This window comes from Notamacropus eugenii, chromosome 4 (genome assembly GCF_028372415.1).
Source record: "Notamacropus eugenii isolate mMacEug1 chromosome 4, mMacEug1.pri_v2, whole genome shotgun sequence".
NCBI classification, from domain to species: Eukaryota; Metazoa; Chordata; class Mammalia; order Diprotodontia; family Macropodidae; genus Notamacropus; species Notamacropus eugenii.
Window position 1 is genome coordinate 71,257,255 of NC_092875.1, and position 21,767 is coordinate 71,279,021.

The following is a 21,767-nucleotide window of genomic DNA, read 5'->3' on the forward strand; positions in this document are numbered from 1 at the left end:
GCATTTCCAGCCCTGACTGTCTGGACCTTGCTTTCCTCTGTATCTTCTGGGTGGGTCCTGACTCCTTCGGCATCTTGGAAACTCCCTGAGTCCGTTCTTTTCCTGGCAGGGTGATCTCTCAGCACAAACCTGAGCACCCAAGGAAGGCTCAGGAAAGACTTGGTCTTTCAGGCTTGGGCTACCCCACCCCCTACCCCTTGGGATGCTGGCTTCTGCTTCTTGGATGAAGGGCTTCTCGGTTTCCACTGGGTCTCAGACCCTGACAAATGTAGCACTTACCAGGCTGTTTTTCTCTCTAATTTTAGGAGTGGAAGAACCTCAGATATAATTTAGGTCAACCCCCTTACTGAACAGAAGGGGAAAGTGAGGGCCAAGGAAAGGCACTACTTTACTTGAGGTCACCCCATGACTAGTCCAACAAGGGCCAGACTAGAACCTGGGCTTTCAGCCTCTCTCCACCACCCTGAGCTGGCTCTTGGTGCAGAACTGACATTCCAGGCCTCTTGAGGGGAACACCCCTACTTGTCTACTCGAGTGTGAGGAGGGGGTTCTCTGGCACAGATGGAAAACAACCTTGCTCACCTCCTACCCTTCCCACACTTTCTGTGTTGGGAATGAACGTTCCTCCTACAGCTGGGTAAGGGGCCATTCAGGGGGACAGGGAGGGCCCGCAGAACCTGGGACAATGGCATTTTTCTTCAAAATTCTCACACTGGGTGGGGCTGGGGGAACCCCAGGCTGGGCCCAAGGGAGAGCTGAGTCACTGGCCCCAAAGTGTGAAGTGAGGGTAGGGGGGAAGGTTGGTGGGAGGAAGAGTTCTCAGGGAAAGAGAAAGGCCAGTAAGAGGTGCTGGCAGAACCCAGTTGGGCCTTCCTGAGGGAAAGCAAGAGAGAACAAGCTTCCCTTTGGCCCAGGAGACATCCTCTCCCTAGTCTGGCCTGGCCTATCTCTTCCCCTCTTCTCTTTCTCTCTTTCTGACTCTTCCCGACCAGAGCAGAGTACCCTGGCTGCCAGAGTTCTGCCTCCTTTCCAAGGCCCGGCTCCCCAGGGCACAAACCCATCCATTCTGCAGCTCCCCCAGATGCCCCACAGTCTAAGCCCTGCTCCATGCAGTAATCCAGAGAACCACATATAGAATATCAGAGCTGGAAGGCGGTTGTGAGACCAGCTCCCAGAGGAGAAAATAGACCCAAAGCCACTGAGCTAGGAGGAAGGAGAGCCAGGACTGGAAGCCCAAGAGCTTGGCTGTCAGGCTAGAGATCTTCTCTGCTCTTCCTCTTTTGCCCACCTAGAGCAGCCCTGACTGGTCACCATATATACCTCCAATGAAGAAACCCACCCAGATAGTCCCATTCCCCACCTAGGGAGCAGGCACCGCAACCTCACCTGGTGAATCGGACTTTACAGATGTTACACTCGTAGGGCTTTTCACCGGTGTGGGTGCGAATGTGGCGGGGCAGCTTGCCGGCCCCCTGGATCACCTTCTCACAGATGGGGCACTTCTGGAATGCTTTGGCCCTGATTTTCTTCTCCACTTTCTGGGACCATGACGGGTAGACATCGCCCTCATGGGAGCCACTGAAATACTTCAAGTAATAATCCATGACACCCTCGTCCTCCTTGCGCTGATCCTCCTCACTGCCCCCACCACCAGCCTGCCGCCCCACCGAGGTGATCATCTGCTGCAGTAGGGCACTGGCAGCCAGCCCATCCACCTCTGCCCCATCGCCATCCTCCCCATCAGCCGTCCCCGACACGAGGCCTGGGGAGTCCCCTGGCTCTGGCGCCTCTGAAAGGGAGGCAGCTTCCTCCTCACCCCCAGCACCACCACCACGGCCTCCATAGTGCCCATTCTGCGAGGGGGGAAAGAGGCTGGCCCCCGAGGTTGCCTCCTCATCACGGTCAGGCCACAAGCCCTGACTGTTGTCTGGGTCACCTTCGTTGGCCTTTGGTCGCTCACCCTGGGCATAGAAGTCCAGGCCATTGCATTCACTACCAGGGGCTCCTGTGGCTGCTGCGGCTGCAGCCGCCGCCACTGCCGCCGCTGCTGCCTCCTCATCCTCCTCGTCCTCTGGGCCGGCAAAGTTGGGGTTGGTCCACGGGAAGTTGTTAGGGAGGCTGTTGATGGGGTTGCTCTGGAAGAATTCAAGGTACTCCTTGGCTCTGAGGTGGTTCCGCTGATCAATTTGATCTACTAAATCCATCTGGTCATTCTTGGCCAGAATTTGGCGGTCCAGGAGGTCGGCACAAACGTCACTGACAGCCGGGATCTCCAGCAGGCGAGCAGCGTTGAGGATGTCACTGACATTGGATGTGCTGACGGTGAGGGTTGCTGTGTAGGCAAAGTCCACCAGGGCGGTGAGGGCTTCCGCACTCACAAAGTCGATCTCATAGACATTCTGCTGGTCCACCACAGCACCCGATGTGAAAAGCTTCTTGAAGTATTGGCTGCAGGCAGCCAGCACGGAGCGGTGTGTGGGGAACTCTCGGCCCTCTACCAGGATGACTACGTCACACAGTAGGCCATGGGTCCTCTGTTCATTCAGGCTACTCAGAATATCGCTGCTGTGGTCAGGGAAGGGGATCCCAATGGGGCCATCCACACCACCGGCCATCTTCCACGCCAAGATCTGGACAGGGCGGGGAAGAGGAGGAGAATGAAGCTGTGCCCATGGAGCAGGGTCTGCCACCACCTACCACCCCCAACCACCAGCTTCCCAGTTTTCCACCCTTCAGAAAGAGCACAATAGGGTGGCCAATTTTACTTGAGTCAAGTCTTGTTCCTCAGCGACCCCCCATATCCACTAGGCCCATGGCCATTCCCTCTGCCCACCTGCCCTGCCATTTCAGGCTTCTATTGCCCTCCTCAGCAAAGGAGCTCCTTCAAGAGCTCATCCAGGAAGCTTCCTCTGGTCCTCGGATCCCCTAGTTCCCTCCTCAGAACCCTCAGGGCCCTGACAAGTTTTTCTCTGTTAAGAGTCTGTCCAAGTAGACCAATAAAAATACTCTTTATCTACTCCTACCCCCAAGGCCTGAGCCCTAGGCTGAAGACATGATAGGCCTCTGTAAACACTGGCAGCTTGACAAAATACCTCCTTCAGTGAGAACAGAGCAAAAATGCAGGGGGTCCCCCCATTTAAGAGCAGAGGGTCTGGCTTAGGGAAAATAGAGGGAACTGCAGGGCCACGCCCCTTTAGAGATGAGTAGAGGGACAGGGAGGGGTTGAGTTGTGGCAGACCCAATGAGACTCAAACCCAGACCTCCAGCCAAGGGCACGCTGAGACGACGAAACCAACTGGAGGCCCAGGGAGGGGAAGTGACCTGACCAGGGGCACAAAGCAAGTCTGATGTGGAACTGAGACTAAAATAATAATCAAGCTAGGGGGCTTCTAGGTCTACAAATGCTTCCCTCATAAAAGCCCCAGGGGAGATAGGACAAGATTATTTTCCTCATTATAAAGGTGAACTTTGAACAAGGTGAATGTCAGTGAGGTTCACTGACTCACCCACAGTCCTAAAGTTAGAAAATGGTGGAGTAAAAACTTGAACCCAAGACTTCTGACTTCACTGTGGGGGCTCTCTTTCCACTGCCTCTAAGAGGCTGGTCAGGTGAGGAGGCATTAATGAAGATAACCTTCCCCTCTGTACCCCCTATCCCTCATGGGGAGTGCAGAGGTCAAAGCCCCAGCTGCCAGCAGAGGAAATGAAAGAAGACAAACCTGACTGGGAGCACAGGACAACTGAGTCCCAGAAGGCATTGCCATGGCTCATTCAGGAGACAGCCACAAACTGGACTCTGGTGCCCAGGGCCCATTCTTGAAAAACCCTGTTACTACTGACATGGGCCCCACAACAGAGATATCTATATATTGTCTCAGTCTGATGGGGTCTGGGGTGAGAAGCCAGGATAGGAAGGAAGTGGTGGGTATAAAGTCGTCATGATACTGAAGCAATGGTTCCTTCTCTGCCACCCAGAGGGCAGCCTCTTGCCTGGATCCCAATGTCTCCTATCAAATTTTCTCTTAAAACTGGGGCTTTCTACGACCTGTCAACACACACACACAGACACACAAACACACAGACACAGACACACAGACACACACTCCCCCCCGCCCCCCAGGTGACACTGCCTCAGTAACCATACAGGATAAACTTGCTGCTTTCTGGATGCAGAGCCCCCGAGGACACAGTGCTGGGCCCTCCCTGTGAGTAATCATGGGGAAATCAGGCTGTTTGCCATCTGGAACTCCCCGATAGGGCCCTTCCCACCACAAAAGGCTCCCCTAAAGAGAAGCAGGTTCTGCCCCTGCCCCCCATCCCCTCAAGCTCCACTTAGGGCCTCCGGAAAGTTCTTGAAGGGCCCGAACTGCATGGGTGGTAGGGCAGGAGGGTGGAAAGCAACCTAGCCAAGAAGTTCCATGTGGGTGCTAGAATTCTGCCGTAATCTCAGGTAAGGCCCTGCCCCTCTCTGGGCCTGTTCCTTCTCTTTAACATGAAGACACAGAACTAGATGATCCCTAAGGTTCCTGCAGTTTCTTTCCCATTTGGTTCCCTGGGCTCCCTCGAGTTTGGTCTTTTTCTCTCCCCCTCCCTCTCTTTCTTCCCTCTCTGCTGTTTCCAGCATGGTCATGACTCATCCACCCACCCACCCAGCTCCCTTCCCTATGGAATCTCACCCAGAGCGAGGGGAGAGTGAGAAGGCCCTGTCCCCTCCCGCCTCCCTCAGGGTCCTGCCAACTCTCCTCCCCTTAGCCAGCAAGAAAGGGCGGACACAGGCCTCACGAGAGGGGAACCATTTCTACTCTAGGGCTGTGAGGACCCCCAGTCTTCCTTTCAGGAGCCAGGACCAAAGAGGTTAGGCAGTTTTCCCCTGCATCAAGCCTGAGGGCTTGGGGCTGGGGATATGAGCTATTCTCTTCCCCAACACTGGGAAGAGCCAATGGGATCCTGGATGGTCCCTGGGCCCAGCCTAGCCCTGTCCAACTGTGGCAGTTCATCCTAGGGTCTAACTCAAGTAATAGCTCTCTAATCCTGCAGAGACAAGAAGCCTGGTACTAGGAACTCTCCGAAGGAAAACAAGACCCGAGGAGGGAGAGGTTGGGCAGGGGAGTTCCCTTCTCCATAAAAGTATTGGGGAGCTCAGGAGTTAATGTATGTGAACCAATTTGCAAACCTTAAAGCAGCAGATAAATGTCAGTTACTCTCATCTGCAGTCGCTAGCTCAGCTAAGGAGGGTAAGTGGAGGGCCAGCTAGCCAGCAGGTCACGAGGGCTCTGCCCTGCCCTGCCCTGCCCAGAAGCCCAGGCGGATGCACAGAGTGCCTTTTGTGCTGGCTGGCCTCCTGTGAGCTTCAGAAGAGTCAGGATGGCAGACTACACTTCCCAGGAGTCCTTGCCTCTGTCCCTGCTGTCTCATCCTGGCTGTTTATCAAGGCTGCCTGGTCCTTTCCACTCTCCTCCCATTGAGTTCCAGCTTCCCCCTCTCCCCACAAATATAATGGAGAAGGGAAAGGAGAGAAGTTGGCAATGTGCTGCAAGGCTGCTTGGGGGCAGGGGTGAGACAATCTGAGAGGGTAGAAGATAGTGGGGGGCAGGGTATGTGTGCTGGCTCAACCCCAGATTCCAGGCCAGGGAGAATCATAGGATCAAGCTGCTGGATCAGGACCTTAGAAGCCAGCAACTCCTTCATTTTATAGATGGGGAAACTGAGATAGAGAAGGGAAGAGCTTTGCAGGGTCATATGGCACACTAGTGGAGAGCAGCTGAGGGGGATCTGCAGCTGGTGCCACTTCCAATGATCCTAACAAGGCTGAGTTGTGCCCCTCCACTCCTTCCCAAGCCCGTACCCCTAGGTCAGAGTGATAGGCCCAACAACTTGCCACGAAAGGCCAGGAGCTCCATAAACCCTCTTTCCCAGGCTAAGCTCTCTACTAATCTCCTCAGCTGTGGGGTAGTGGGACAAATGCTGATCTTGGAGTCAGGAGACCTCAGCTCCCACTACAGCTGGGATAATGAACTTCATTCTGTAAAACAGGGACATTAGAACCCAAACCACTCACCTACCCCACCAGAGTTAGGAGCAAAGGGATTTGAAGGCCTAAGTACACCAGACAAATGTGGCTTCATCCTTGGTTTACCCACATTTTCTGGCCTGGGTCCAGTTCCTCCTTACTCTGCCCCTCCCGTCCTCAGTGCAGCCACTGCTGCACTAGCCCAGAGAGCAGGAACCAATCAGCGGATGAGCACAGCTGTCTGGAGCTGTGTTAAGTGGAGGGCCCCAGGAGCGAGGCCTCAAGCTCCGCCCTACATTCTGATGATGCTTATATTGATGAAGCATTTTCCCATCCATCATCCCACTTGGTCTTCCTCCCATCACTCCCTGGGATGAGAAGATAACAGCTATTATTCCTGTTTTACAGATGGGGAAAGCGAGACCAAGAGAAGGAAAAGGGATCTTCACCTAAGGGAGCACAGCTATCATTTCGGGACTCCTTCCCTTGCTCCAGGCTACTGTCTCCATTCAGTCACCCTCATTAGACTGGACACCCAGCAGGGCAAACTACAGACTTTCTGACTGATGAAAAATGGGGTATCTGCTAGTATTCAGAAAAGAAAGAAGGCAGGAACAGATAGTCCTCTCCTCCCTAGTCTACCACTCCATCAAATGTGGCAGGAGTAGGGCACACGAGTATCCTGTGGACACTCACCCCAAGGGGTGACCTCCATGGGCAACTAGAGTCAACAGCTGGCTATCCAGTGAGTGGCTGTTCAGCAGCAAATGCCTGATCATTGGCTTGGGCTTCCCCAGTGAGTGAGCTTGACTGCTATCCAGCCCAACCCCCAATCTGCCTGCCCAGCGTGGCCCAGGAGATCAGACTGGACTTCTGGCTCTGCCTCTTAAAAGCCATGCCACACTACACAAGGCAGCAACCCTCCCTGATTATTTCCCCATCTGCAAAACCAGAGACCAGACAGGACATCTCTCTATCTGTCTGTCTTTGTGTTTCAACTCTAAAGGTTTTTACAGACTTATAGAATGTGAGGGATTATCACGAGGACCACAGAATGATAGAGGCAGAAGGGACATCAGAGATATGTCTGACTCTCTCTTTTTACGAAGGAGGAAACTGAGGTCCGGAGAAGGGAGCTCATTTGCCCACAGTCATACTGATATTAAGCAGCAGAAGTGCAACTGAAGCTGGGTCCTCTGACTCTTTTTCTTTTCTGTCCCTTCAATACCTGTCTGGCTAGAGAGGGGCTCTTAGGCCACCCGTTCCTCCAGGAAGACCCCCCACTCACTGCCCTGTGCCCATGTACAAAGATGGGAGCGTAATGTGAGAAGCTGCCGGCCCTACCCAACAGTCCTGCTGTTTGCACTGCGGTATGAGCCTCCTCTCCTCTACTGTGTACATGCAAACGCCCGTCCTATTTGGTGTTTGCTCAATTAAGAAAATAAAAAAAAATTTTTACATACTTTTTGACCTTGACTCAATGTCTGCAGTAGTGCGGTCTCCTGTCTCCGTCCTCCCTAAATCCTTCCCCATTTCCAAGCCTAGTTGAAGGCCTGTCTCCTCCAGTACATCGGCCCTGGCAGTCCAGCTGCAGCCACAGGGCTCACTCCCTCTTCTGCATTCTAACTACCACGTCATCTGGACCACACTTTTTTTAGATACAAAATAATCTACAAGATGCAAGAGCAAATCAGAGTGGAAAGAGCACTGGATTTGGGACCCAAAGCCTCAGTGACTTCTGCTACTCTACCAGCTGTAGGCTCTGGGTAAGTATCTTTACCTCTCAACCTTAGTTCTTTATCTGTATGATGAATGGATAATAATCTTATTCATCTTATAACTCTATGTACCAAGGAAGGCTTTTACGAAAGTGTTTTGCAAACTTTAAGCAACTCAAATCCATGAGTTCTCATTAGACTAGCACTTAATTCGCCCCAAGTCTCTGATGGGCCTTCCCAAGTCAGAGCCCAGGCCTCCTCCTGTGTCTGTCTTCCCTGAAGCATATGGGCTCAGGCCCAAAGTAGATGTAGAAGTTGAGTCATTCTCTGATTACGGAAACTATCCCCAACCAAGAAGACCAGGTTAGTTACAGAGTGGTTGAAGCTGTGGACATGCATGCTGCCTACCTATGTAAAGCTCCCACTCTCATGAAGGGGTCAGCTAAGCCATCTCTGAAGGGAGGCCAAGCTGCTAACATAGCTCTAAAGGGCAGAACAAAATAGTCTCCCTTGGACCACTAATGGTGGAAGAAAAGAAATAGGAAGAGGGAGAGGGGGGAAAAGAGAAAAACCTCAACTTTCTCTCAACCATTCTGGGATATGAGAATGATCAGAAGCCTTCAAACTCCAGGGGCATAAACGCACCCAGAAACGGCCTCTTAGCAGGATGGTGCCCAACCCCAACCACTGGACAAAAATGCATCTCTCAGGGCTCCAAAGGGTCTGGGAACTCATGGATCTGCAGGTCCCATCCAACAATGAAGTTGGCAAATCCTCCAGGGCTGTGCAAGTCTTGTTCATCTGCTCCCATAAATTCACCACCAGGGGTCCCTTCCTCACCTTCTCCTGATGTGTGGACAAACACTAAGGCTTGCTGGCCACCTGTCATCTCCTAAACCCTGGTACACAAACCCTGTTCTTTCAAGTTCCTCCCCAGCCCCCTCCCACCTATCTTGTACCTTTCCAGCACCCTCCATGGTGGCACAGTGGAGAACAGTGCTGAACTGGGAGTCAGAAAGACTTGAGTTCAAATTCCACCTCAGACAGTGGCTATGTAGCCTCTGTTGGCCTCTGCTTCCCCAATGTAAAATGGAGATAATAACACAGCGCCTATTTCACAGGGTTCTTGTGAGGATCAAATGAGATCATATCTGTGAGGCATTTTGCAAACTTGAAAGCACTATATGAGAGCTATATGCTATTATTATATTCTCTAGGACCACTGTCCTAGAACATAGCACATACAATGTCTGAAAGGGCCTTTGGAGACCACGAAGCTCAAGCTGTTCATCTGTCAGATGGGGAAATGGAGGACCCCCAAGTGGCAAGACCTTACCCACGCAATCCTTTGACAACACCCACAAAGCAAATCACTGGTAGGGGGTGGAATGGGACAGCCTCATGACCCCTGGTTCAAAACTCCCATCCAAAGTCAACATCTACCCAAAGTGCCCCACCCTCAGGAAGCTTCAAGGGCCCAGACCTTGGGGCCTGGAACTCAGGCTCCTGGTTTCATTTCCCTGGTGACTGAGTGGTCTGCTGTGCTCATGGAGGAAAGATAGCTGGAATGTGCAGGGGGGTAGGGGTGGGGAGGCTCCTCTTGGCACAGGGGAAAGAGTGGGTCCAGGAGGGACTTCCAGAACTCTAGAAAAACTCTAGAAAAACTCTAAAAAAACTCTAGGATTAATTAAAGCCAGCGGCAGCCCCTGGCTCTGACCCACTCAGCTACCCTCTACCCTCCTCTTCCTAGAGATGACAGCTGATAATTGCATTCCCTCTCCTCCCCAAACCTCCCTGATGAAAGCTAGTCTTTCAGGCCCTCTGCCTAGGCTTAATGAAAGGTTACGGGGCCCAGAGCTGTCACTCAGCTACATCTCCTGATGGACAACTGAGAATTTAAACACTGAGTCCCATCCCTTGCCCCCTGGCTCTGAAGAACAAGTGGGCACAGAAAGGCGAAAAGGGTACCAGGGTGGGGGACAACTCCCAAAACAGAGGGAGAGAACTGAGTAGGGACAGTGAATAAAGCAGCCCTAACCTGGTAGAACGTACCCTTATAGGCAAGTACTGGTTCTGCCACTGATACATGTGAGACCTTGGTCCAGTCGTTTCCCTTCTGGGGAACTCAGTTTTTCCATTTGTCAAATGAGGATAACAACTCCCAGCCTGCCTCCCTTCTAGGGATGCTGTGAGGATTAAATGAGAAACTGGGATAGGCAAGTACTTCAGAATAACATCTTCCATTTCTACGGCCCTGGAAGGTTTCACAACAACCACGGGAGGTGAGTACTACCAATCTTATAGATGCAAAAAAAGTTAAAAAATGAGGAATTTCTTCAAGGTCCTAGTAATTATCACACCTGGGGGACTCAGAGTAAGATCTTCTAACTTCAAGTTCCCAGATCTTGCCACTGGACTTCTATAAGCCTGTGAAGACCACCTCCCAGAAAGAAGGTGAGCAGCTCCAGCAATGGGGTAAATGGGCTTCAGGAAGCTGAGAAAGTCCATCCCCCCTTCAGCCCCCTTCCAGGTATCCTCCAATCGGTGGATCCCGAAGCACTTGGTAGCAAAAGCTAGCGATATATCTGGATGTGGAACCAAGGGCAGCTGGGGACACAAATCTTGAGTTACTAGAATTACGAGGCAGAAGGGGTCACAGAGTTTGCTCTGGTCATTTGTTTCCCTCATTCTCTCTCCTACTCACCTACATCTTCCTAAGAAGCCCAGGCCTGAGAAGAATGGGAACCAGGGCAAAACAGCACTGACTGCTCTTTGGCCTCCAAGCCACACAATCCCTCCCAGCAAAATCAGAGGCAGGGATTCCTCCCACAAACAACTTAGAAGTGGGGCAAATCAAGATCCAGAATTTGGAGACCAGGGTCAAGGTAACCCAGTAAATGAGAAGCAGAGCACTGGGTAAGGGAAAAGGCACTGGATTTGGGCTTAAGGGACATGGAGCTAAGTTGTGGTTCTGCCACTTACCGGCTGTGTGACAGGAAAATGGACTCACAGTCAGTCAACAAGTACTTTCTTAAGCAAATACTATGTTAGTCAATAAATAGTTATTAAGCACCTACTATGTGCTAGGCCTCTACTTTCCATGGGGTGCTTCATAACCCTTGACACACAACATAACAGCAGTTCTTACTCTTTTAACATGGGGCTTCTTGGTCCAGATCTCTAATTGGCAGGCTGCATCACCTCACAGATCCTGGGATATAGACAGCTCGGTGGAGGAGAGAAGGCTGAAGGATCCACCCCACCCCCACAGTCCCAGGTTCAGTCTTTCCATCCTGTTCCCCTCTCCACCCCCCTTCATAATTAAGCTCTCCTATGTTGCAAGGTTCCTCCTAACTGGTTACTCCACCCTGACCTCCGAGCCAATTCCCAACTGTGTCATCAGGACTACATTTAATCACGAAGGAATGCCTCTCAATGAGTGGGGGGGTGGAGGTAGGGGTCCTGGAGGGTGGGGGTTTGAGGGCAGCAATCCCTTACCCTGCCCAGCCTGCCTGGCCTGGACTTCTAAGAAGGCCTCCGGCAAGGCCCAGAACAAACAGACCAGGGAGACATTTTATCTGCAGATTTATTGCAACCAAATGGGGAGGGGCTTCCTGCCCCAGGCCTTAAAGGGGCAGATCCGGTACTGGTGAGGAGAGGGGAGGGGTGAGAGAAAAGGGAACTTGCAGAACCCACCTGGAGTGGAAGGCTGGAGATGGGTGGGGACAGAGGGGTGGGGTGAGGCCCCTGGGTTTAATTCCACCTGTTCATATCACCTAGGTTGGTCTCAACCTCAGGGATGGGAGGGAGTCTGCAAGAAGCCAGGAAGATCGGGCAAAGGGCCCTTACTAGCCCTGCTTAATAGGGCTCCCAGAATGGCCCCACAGCAGGAGTCCCCAGCCTCCAATTCAGTAAGGCTTAAGGGCACAAAGTAAAAAGTCAGAAGTCCCCAAGGCAATGAGGGCAGGTTCCCACTGATGATTCCTGAAGTTGGCCAAATGTTGGTGGGTTCCCTAAGGGTTGGTGGGTTCCTCAAACTAATAACAGCCAGGCTCAGATGGGGTCTGGAAACCCAATAATTAGGAGGGTCTAGGCACATTCACCCTAGAGAAGCCTTAGGAAGAGCACAGCAAATATGTGAAGGCCTGGCAGACTTGTTCTTTGTGGTCCCAGAGGCCACACCAACGGCTACTAGAGGCAAATCAGAGGAAGGCAGGTTTCAGCTCATTAAAAAGAACTTTATAACAAGAGCTATCCAACAACAAACTTAGGCATCTCCAGAGGTCATGACCTCCCCATCCTTAAGAGTTAATCACAAAATCCAGAATCGGAAAGACTCCTGGAGAGCATCCAGTTTAACCCATAACCAATCTACAAGCCCTGCAACATCCCAACCCATGATTACCCAAACTTGCTCACAGGCCTCCAGGGACAGGGAGCTCAGTATCTCCTAGGGCAGTTAACTGCCCTATTGGAAGTTAGGAAGTTTTTACTTACATCAACCTGAAACATGCCTCCCTGTGGCTTCCCTACCTAGCTGGGGCCAGCAAGTTCTAGGGCCCAGCAGACCCAAGCAGATTTCTCTTCTGCATGACAGGCCTTCAGAAACCTGCCAACCACTCATGCTCCCCCCCCTCCCCAAATGTTGTTGAGGTGCTGCTGGACAACGACCTGCCTGATCAGCTGCAGAGGCCGAACTAGATGCCCTTAAAGGTCTCTTCCAGCCCTCTCTAAGTGGGCAATGGCTGATGTTGCCACTCAGCTAGTGTGTATGAGGGTACCAAAGTACTACAGATTGGGCGCCCGCCCCTCCACTCACCTCAGTGGGTCTGGGCCCCACCCTCTAAGAGCCTTTACTATGATCACTCCCCTTTCAATTCTTTTACTCCTTCAGGGTTCAGGTGTATCTTGCTATGCCAGCCCCATCTCTTAGCCCTGGGGGAAATACTGGTCCTGGGTAAAATTATCACAAAACACACACACACACACGCACGCACACACACACACACACGCACGCACACACACACTCACACTCTCTCTCTTTCTCTCTCTCTCTCACACACTGCCTTGAACACAGGTGCACAAATGAACACAGCAGGCTGGAACACGTCTCTTTTCCTCAGAGATAACCACTAGTCCTCCCAGGGGTGACTCAAACTAATGGCCAATTTGAGGGGCCTTCTCTTCCTCTACTCACAGTCTCCCCTTCCCCAGCTCTCTTCTCTTTCATCCTGGCAGTGAAAATGACAATATTTCAGGTTAGATTTTACTCTATTTGCTGTGAATAGCACCTCTCAGGGCAGAGAGCTTTTCCACTTTGGGAAATCGCGGGGGAGGTGAAGGGGAAGACAGAAAGATTAGGGTTTCTGGATAAAGCCCTGCATGCCTAGCACCTGGGTGAACTGAGAACCTCACTCAAGGACAGGGAGATAACAAGAAATTACTTCTTACTTTCCTTTCTCTAAATGTTAACAAGTCTGGAGAGAAGTAAGTTGGAGAGAAACAGGTTCACAAGCCTGCACCTGCCCCTCCTCCTGCCCCCCAGGAGTCTCCAAGCTCAGAAGCACAGATGAAGAGGGGAGGGCGGATCAGCTCCCCAACTCTCTTGGCCTGTTGGGGCAAGAGGCTTTAGAAGGGAGGCAGATGGTACCTGTAGCTACAAGTCTATGTTATAGGCCATTTCAAAGCTCCCAAGTCAGAGAAAGTCAGAGGTGGAAATGATCTCCGGGTTTCCAAGTTGAACCAGGAGAACAGAATTAGATAGATGGCTGGGGGGTGGGGAGGGGAAGGAAAGATAGGGGAGGAAGGGAGAGAAGGGAGTTAAGAGGAGGGAGAAGACTGTTTCAACTTGCATCTATCTGCACAAGAGAACTCCAAACAAGCAACGAGAGGGTCCTGGCCAAAACACCCTTGGAGCACCTGCCCCACCAAGGGCTCTGCTCAAGCTCAAGGACCCCTGCCACTCCCTTTCCTGGCATAGATTGATTCCAGCTTACTACCACCTCCCCCCCCCAACTCCTTATAGCAAAACTCCCTTTCTCTCCCCCTCCAACCCTCCTTCAAAGTCAGACCTACTTTTACTGAGCCTCCATTGGGCCTAGTCCTGTGCCAGGGACTGTTCAGAAGAGAAACTGAAAGATATAGTCCTTGCCCTCAAGAAGCCTCACATTTGTCTGGAGATGACTGTGGACCCCTTTCCTTCTATTTGACTGTGCTGTTTCCAACAGCTTAGCAGAGCAGAAAAGTTCTGGAGTTAGAGGCACCGGGTTTGAGTGTGTACTTTGCCAGCTGTATGACTCTAGGTGAGTCACTTTTCTCTGAAGTCTCATCTGTAACATGAGGGCACTGCACTAGACAGCAACTAGACCTGTTTGGAGTTTCTTCCTATACCTTCCTAGGTCAGCCCACGGAGGCCTCTCCCTCTCCCACCTTTTACTGTTCAGACAGTAGTAGACTAGGAGTCTGATGGCACTCAAGGCAGGGGTTTTTTCATAGCCTTCCTTGATCTCCCCTCTCACTCCACACAAAAGGTTATTTGCCCTTCTCTGAAACCCCACATAAACCTGCACCTGTCTTGTGGCCCTTATCATAACCTACCTTTTATAATATTTATTTGTATGCTTGTTTCACTACTCCTACTAAGGGATCAGCTAGAAGTGCAGTGCAAGTGGCTTTATACACAATAAAGGTTAGAGAAATGTCTTGTTAAATTATACTTCTTTGAAACTCCTGAAGTGCCAAATACAGTGCGCCTAGGATGGTTATAAACACTGGCTGACATCAGTAACTTCTAGATGAGCTCCAAGATCCACCCTAGTTCTGATGAATATTCTCTACACGGAATCCTACCAATTCTAAGATTCTGTCTCGAGGTTCCTCCTAGCCCTAACAATCTATATTCTAAGGGTCCTTACTCTCTGACATTCATATTCCCTGATAAAGAAGTCTGAACCCATCACTGGGCTCAGACCAGCCTCATTCTAATTTGAAGACTGTTGTCTATCCTTGCTCGAGTGGAACCATGAAGCCACACTAGGCTGCCCCACTGGGTAAGAACCAACCCAGACTCACTCACTATCAGAGTTTTCACTGACTGGTATTTTTCAGGAACCTCAATGGCGAGGCTGGAGAATTAAATATATCAGGCAACAGGGAAAAGACAACACACAAGCAGCATAACCTGTGTATGACTGCTGCCCCAAAGACATCATGGGAGTGACAGCAGCCAATTAAAAAGATAGACAGGGAGGAAGAAAGGTGCAGACTGTCACTGGTGATATTTGAGTTTGGGAAAAGTTCAGCCTTTGGTGCTGTTTATTATTTAACACATGCTTGGGGAGTATTAAATCAGATACCAGCTCAGGCTCTCTATTAAATTCACTATCTCTCTCTGGCTGTGACTGGCACCTGACACTCAAATAAAATATCCTTGATCACGTCTGGAACCAACCTGGCTACAGCCAAGGAAGATGCTGGTGCTTGTGTGGTGGGTGACAAGAGGCAGGAGGGAGGAATGACTTTAGCCTGTCGGTAGTTGAGTCTTGAACTGAGCCAAAGCCTTTATTATTTCAACTTGCGGGAGGAGGGGGGGATGTCTGCAAAAGAGGGAGGAAGCAACACTGAAGTTCTCATTAAAAAAAAAACCTAGTGGAAAAGAGCACTGGTGTCACCATTCCAGCTTTGTGAGGCTCTATTTCCTCATCTGTAAGATGGGGTCAGCAATTCCTTTGCTGCCAAACTCAGAGTTGTGAAGATCAAATAGAGAATAAGCTTATTTTACTACAAGTTCACAAATGGCTATACAAAGTTCAGGATTATGATCATCTTTATTTTGGCCATTGTGTTTGACTTTGGGATCTTTACCTGAGCTAAAATTCTGGGCCAAGAAAACAAGCTTATTTGTCTTTCATTGGGGAACAAGCTGATCTAACTAAGGACTAATGTGAGTTCACCCAGACTCCCATCACTAGCCCCATCTCCTCAGCATGGAATTAGCTTGAAAGGTAACAAAGAGCACTGTGAGTATGGACTTGACTCTTCTTTTGCTGTGTGCCTTTGGACTTTCTCTAAGCCTCAGTTTCCTCATCTGAGAAACAGGGGAAAAGTCTGTCTTTCTCAGGGATACCTGTGAGGATCAAATAAGAGAATGGAGGGAAAAGTACTTTGAAATACATGCAGCCTCCTCTAACTACAAGGCATCATTACTACCAACAGACTTTCTGTCAAGGCCTGGGGCCCTGTGGGCACTGAACTGTGGAAGCTGAGAGCAACTTGAACTTAATAGGCAAGTACTGACATGCTTACTGAATTGAATGGACAAGAGATTTGGGTTCGAGTCCCAGTTTTGCCACTTACTAACCAGCTTTGTGACCTTGAGCAAGTTACTCCTACTCTCTAGATCACTGGAGGAGCCACCATTACCTCATCTGAAAAATGGAGACAATAATCTCCCTGCCCTGACTACCTCATAGGCCAACATGAGGATTAACAGAAAAAAACAGTCAACACCAATAAACAACAATGAAACAATGCAGAAACATGAGCTTTTACTCTTCATCTTCTTAGCACTCCAAGGGAAGCCAATGACTTTCCCCAAGGTCTCAGTTTCCCCCAGCTGAAGTAAGGTCACAAAAAGTTTGCTGCAAACAAGCAGCATCTTTCTGCTTCCACAGAAGCATGGCTACTGGACTCCATCCAGCCTTAACTCAATCCTTCGGGCATAGGCAATGAACAACCTACTTCAGTGCTAAGTCACCAACATGCAGGCCAATCAGGACTGAATAATGAATACCCCCCAAAACAACCCACGAATTAAATTTCCACTGTCCCTGTTGGCTCTACTTCCTTTCATTAAGCATTCGGAGCTGCAGACCTCATTTATCCATCATCTAATTCACAGGTATTTCTTCCCCTAGGCTCCTGTTACCACAGAGATAGCTTTTAGTAAACACAAAACCAAGCCCCCAGTTCCAATTAAGCAATACCCCAAGCTGGTTTCAGAATCCTCAGACCTCCAGTTTCATTCTATCCTTGACCTCAGTTCTACTCTACTGTACTCATAGAATCACAAAATTTCAAAGTTGGAAGGAACTTCAGAGGTTATAGATATACATATACACAGAAATCCACTTGTCTCTAAAATGACAATATCCCACAGAAGTGACCACTTTCTAGTCTCTAGAAGACTTCTGTTATGGGAAACTTAACAGCATTTATATTAGTCTATTCTACTTTAATGATATTAAACGAGAAATTCACAACTTTGTAAGGAAGTCTTTCCCCATACCAAGGTGAAATTTACCTCTCCATAACTTCTAATCACTGGTCCTAGCTCTGCCCTATGGGTGATAAATTCTATTACCCTTTTCCTTTTGGAGTTGAAGTCCCTTGAGACCTCTTTCCTGAAAAAACCTTAACAGTGACAAGAGCAGAAGGTAGGACTTCCCTCTAGGCCCTAGACTAGGCCCAGAGTAGTATCTGGGGGTAAACTGTTCCAGGCCAACGTCTTCCTATCAACCTGCTTGCCAAGAGGAAGTGAATGGATGGGTCCCAGAGGGAGGGCCCCCTGGAGTGGGTGCGGTTCCTTAGGTGGGCTCCACCCAGGCCCTGCTGGGAGGAGGGGGGACAGGGAGGGGAGAGTGAGCGCAGGAGGCCCGACAAGCACTTTAAGACTTTCCTGTTTTCTACTGCTGTGGATACAGTTCACCCTGTAAGCTGTCAGGAGAGAAACAGTTTAAAAAATAGACAAATAAACAAAACAACTCCCTGTTCAGTGGAGGGGGAGGTCAAACTCCATTGTGGATGTCGCCAAGGGGCAGCCTCTCTACCACTCCCCACCCTTTCACCCCCAGCTCTCTTCCTGCCACTCCCCTCTCCTTAGTCCTACCTGGAGTCTCAGCTCCATGCTTAGGCCTAAGAGGCTGCAAAACTCTGGTTTAACATCAAAATTTCACAACCACAAAGACATCGTGGTAAACTGAAAAGAACATAAAGTGAGGAGTGGCGCAAAGTGCTTCTGCCATTTACAACCCACATGAGTGACACAAGTATGTAACTTCTTTGGGCCTCAGTTTCTTTGTCTGAAAAATGGGGGTGGGGTGTAAGCCAAAAGGATCTCTAAGATTTATAGCTTCAAGTCCTACAACCTAGATCTTCATGGGAAAGTCATAAAAAAAGCACAACGTTCATACTTCATTATCCTACCTGGTGAATCCCAGTAACCCGATTAGGGGAACAAACTGTTTTGGGCACTCATGAAACAGAGGATGTAGAATTCCTAACTGGAGTGCCTCAAGCCCACTTGGGCTGGGGAAAATGACATTCCCAAGTCTTTGAGAAGGGAGCTGAGTTGTTCTTGTCCTTTCTCTCCTAACTTATAACCTGCTAGCACTGGATCAGAGGAAGGGAAAGAGGAATGAATGCTGGTCTGTCTGACCCTTCCAAAACATCTAATGGATTCTTCAGGAGCTGCCTGTGATTGAGGAGAGAGAAACTGCCAGGCTCCAACCCCCTCACTCTTGAGTCACTAGGGGCTCAAGGTTCCCACACTGTAACGTCAAAGCATACAGGCCAGAATCAGGGCCACAGCTTGGGAGGTCAAGGGAAACTAGGGAGGGTGAAGTCCCCTCACCAGAGTCTGAATCTAAGAGGTCAAGAATGGAAAAGGAAGAGGTCACTACCACTATGGTCCTGGCCCTGAAGTTAGAGGGGTTAAAAACCAACGCACAATGACTGGGGGGAGGGGGGAAGGCGGCTGGAAGGGAAAGGAGGGAGGGAGGACAGTTGGCAAAGGTGGCAGTAAGTACCTCCACTAGAGTCAGAGTATAGAATGCCAGATGCCAGAGAGGTAAGGACCCACAGAACCCAGGAACAAGGGCTGGAGCTGGAAGGACCCACAGAACACAGAACCCAGGAGCAAGGAAGGGCCCTCGGAACACAGAACAAGCTGTAAACACTGACTGCAGGAGCTGGAAGAGACCTTGGGGTTCACCTAGTCCAGGCCTCTCATATGACAGAGGGGAAAACTGAGGTACGAGAGATGGTGTCCAGTAGGCCACGGATGCGCTGCCAGGGCCCTGGGAGCCCGGCTATCCCAACCAAGCCAGGGGCAAGGCCGGGGCGTCCCGGCCCAAGGCAGTCTGGCCCCAGGCCCCGGCCCCGTCCCCACCCCCACGCAGCAGGCCTGAGCCCAAGCCTCTGGGGCTGCGCTGATGGTCCCCCTTCCATCGGGTGCCCGGGCCCAGGGGCTGCCTGGCAGGGAGTGGCCTCCCCGTCAGCCGGCCTGGGAGGCCGGGGCCTCCGCCCTGGGGACCCCACCCCTGGCGTCCCCTCCCGCCCCTTCCCCGCGGAGGGGAGGGGGCGCCCGAAGAGGGGAGGCGCGGGGGGCTCCTACCTCCTTCCCTGGCGGCGGCGGCGGCGGCGGCGGCAGCTCTGCTCGGGCCCGCTCGGGGAGGCAGCGGCTGAGGACGGGGCCAGGGCCGGGGCCGGGGCCGGGCTGGGGCTGGCCCCGACCCCCCGCCCCCCGCTGCCGCCGCCGCCGGCGGCCAATCCCCGCCCAAGCTGAGGGGAGGGCGATGCAAATGAGCCCGGATCTGGGTCCGCCCCCCCCCCCCCCCCCGCCCCGCGCCCCGCGCCCCGCGCCCCGCTCCAGGCCGCGAAGCCCCGGCCTCGCGTGAGAGGCGTGACACGGGGGGCCCAAGGCCCTCCCCGAGGAGTGCCAGGGGACTGGCCCCCTCCCCCCGGGGTGGGGAGGACGTGGGGGGGGGCGGCTGAGGACGGTTACACAACCAGGCAGGAGGGGGGGGTGGCTGGGAGGGGCCCCGGGGGAGGGGGCAAAGGGGAGGGGGCCGGCCCGCGGCCGCACAGCCGGAAGTTAGGGACCGCCACCGGCCTCTGGTGAGAGGAACTCGGCCTGTGAGCTCCGCCCCCTCCCTTTCCCTTTCCCTTCCCCTTCCCCTTCCCCTTCCCCTCCTTCCTCTCTCCCTGGGACTTGTGACCCACCGTTTTTCCCGCCCTCTTCGGCTTATCATTGGCCGGTTGGCGAGTCCAGCCCTATGCTCCCATTGGTCGGCTTGTCCGTCGCTCACCGCCCCTCCTCCGCACCGCCCCTTCCCCCGAGCCCCGGTTGGCCTGGGCTTCGGCCGCCCCTGCGGGGTACCCTGGGACTGGTAGTCTGAACAACCCATTCCACCTGCTGGCGGGAGGCGGCGGAAGAACTACAACACCCAGAGACCCCCAGGCTCCAATCACCCACCCCCAACACTCCACCTCCTCCCTCCCTTCTTTGCAAAGCCCCCCTCCCTGTTTTTCTACCCCCCCCCTTCCCCCCTCGGCCCCCATGAAGCTTCAGTCCAGCCAACTACAACGTATGCACGCAGCACAGAATAAGCATTTGAGGGGCTCCTGCAGGCCACCCCCACTTTCCCCCTAAAAAATATACCAGTTGCAAACTTAACCCGCGCCCCCCTACTAACACTATCACCTCGATGCAAACACCCCTGTCCCTCTCAGGCGGCAGCCTCCGAAATGCAGCGAGCGCCCCTCTCCCGAGGAGGGGGCAGAGGAAGGAGCCGGGGTCCTAGCGACACCCCTCCCCCCCAAGCCTTCAACTCTCCTTGCGCCTAGACTTTAGAGCAGCACCCCCTCCCCCCCGCCAGCCGCGCAGCTGCTTATCTCCCCCTCTGCCTTCCCTCCAATAAAATCTTGGGATCAAACTTACTGGTACCCCCCCCCCCCACCTCCGGGCAAAGACTTTGCGACTCCCCTGCCCCCAGCGCCCGGAGGGAGGGGGGAGGGGGAGGGCATGGAGAAGTGGGGGCGATGCACCCCCCCAGCCGCCGCGCGCCCCCTGCTCTTACCTCGCGGGTCCCAGGAAGAGGAGGAGGACAGGAGGACAGGAGGAGCGCGGGGTCCGGCGGGGGAGGGGGCGGCCCTGGCGGCCTCCCCCCGGTCAGTGGGTGCCGGGCCGGGCCGTGCCGTCCCTCGCTGCGCCCGCGCCCTCCCGCTCTCCCTCTCGCGCTCCGGCGGCGCCGCGGCCCCTACTGTAACTGTACGGGGTGTGCGGAGCCCCGTATGATGCTCTCCGCTCCCTTCCTGGTTTCTCCGAGGGCAGAGGGGTCCTCCCTTCTCTTAAAGGTGCCGCAGCTCCGCTCCCGGCCCCCGCGCCTCCCCCCTCTCCGTGCCCCCCCCCCCGCCCGGCGGGGAGGCTGGAACTGGCTCTGCAGGTCCCTCGCCAAGGGCAGGACACCCCCCTCCTGCCACGTCTTAGCCCTCCCGCTTGGCGCCCGGTGGGGCTCCTGGTGCAGCGAGAACCGGGAAGGGAAGGGGAAAAGAAGCTGGGGGGGGGAGTCTGGGCTCTCCCCCCTCCCCACTCCCTCCAGCACCCCTCCTCCTCCCCTCCCCGGCCGCCTCCTCCTCCCTGACCTCCGGCTTCCCTCCGTGGCTCGGTTCCATGTTGCCATCTTATCTGCCCCCAGAGCGCGCGGGGGGGAGGGGAGGGGGGCAGATCTGGCTTCAGGGGAGGGGAAGGAGGGGGGGGCGCTCGGGGCGCTGCCGATAAACAGGCTGGGCAGAAAAGACACGGAGTTAGCGCGTCTGGGCTCGGGGCCCCTTCCAGCCCCCACCTCAGCCTTGACATCTACGCAGAGAGGGGTGCCGCGGGGACCTCCGCCCCCCACCCCACCCCCAAACTGGTCTCCAGCGATTATATAAATTATTTCCCACCTTTGCTTCGTCTGGAGGGTGGACGACAGGGGAGGGGGATGCGGCGGGCGAACCTCGTGGCTTTCCCTTTCGAAGTTTCCCCCACCCTACTCAACTACGGGTGGGTGGGGTGGGGGAGAAGGGGAGGGCCTTTCCAGGCCCCTGGTGCCCTGGGACAGAAACCAAGAACCTCAATGTTTCTGCTCGCCCAAAGACTCAGCAGTTTATCGGCTCCACAATATGTCAGAGTTGGAACGGCCCTTAGGGACTATCCTGTCCAACCCCTAACTTTACAGGTAGGGAAACTGAGGAGCACTGGGAGGACGTTAACTCATTGA

The 21,767-nt window shown here is 53.1% G+C and overlaps 1 protein-coding gene across 6 annotated transcripts in view; it reads right to left on the minus strand.

Annotated features, from left to right (window-relative positions):
- Nucleotides 1-21,541, minus strand: part of ZBTB7A (zinc finger and BTB domain containing 7A) — a 29,577-nt gene extending 8,036 nt beyond the window's left edge. The window contains exons 1-2 of one of the 6 annotated variants that reach the window (XM_072601792.1): nucleotides 21,451-21,541; nucleotides 1,387-2,630 (exon numbers count right to left, since the gene is read on the minus strand). In XM_072601792.1, coding sequence (XP_072457893.1) covers nucleotides 1,387-2,615 — 1,229 coding nt within the window. In that variant the 5' untranslated portion in view covers nucleotides 2,616-2,630; nucleotides 21,451-21,541. Of the gene's footprint in view, nucleotides 1-1,386; nucleotides 2,631-9,780; nucleotides 10,855-10,876; nucleotides 13,748-19,120; nucleotides 19,241-20,585; nucleotides 20,872-21,150; nucleotides 21,201-21,450 lie in introns of those variants that run through there. The other 5 variants (XM_072601789.1, XM_072601790.1, XM_072601791.1 and 2 more) reach the window with 5 other exon arrangements.
- Nucleotides 21,542-21,767: the final 226 nt, after the last annotated feature.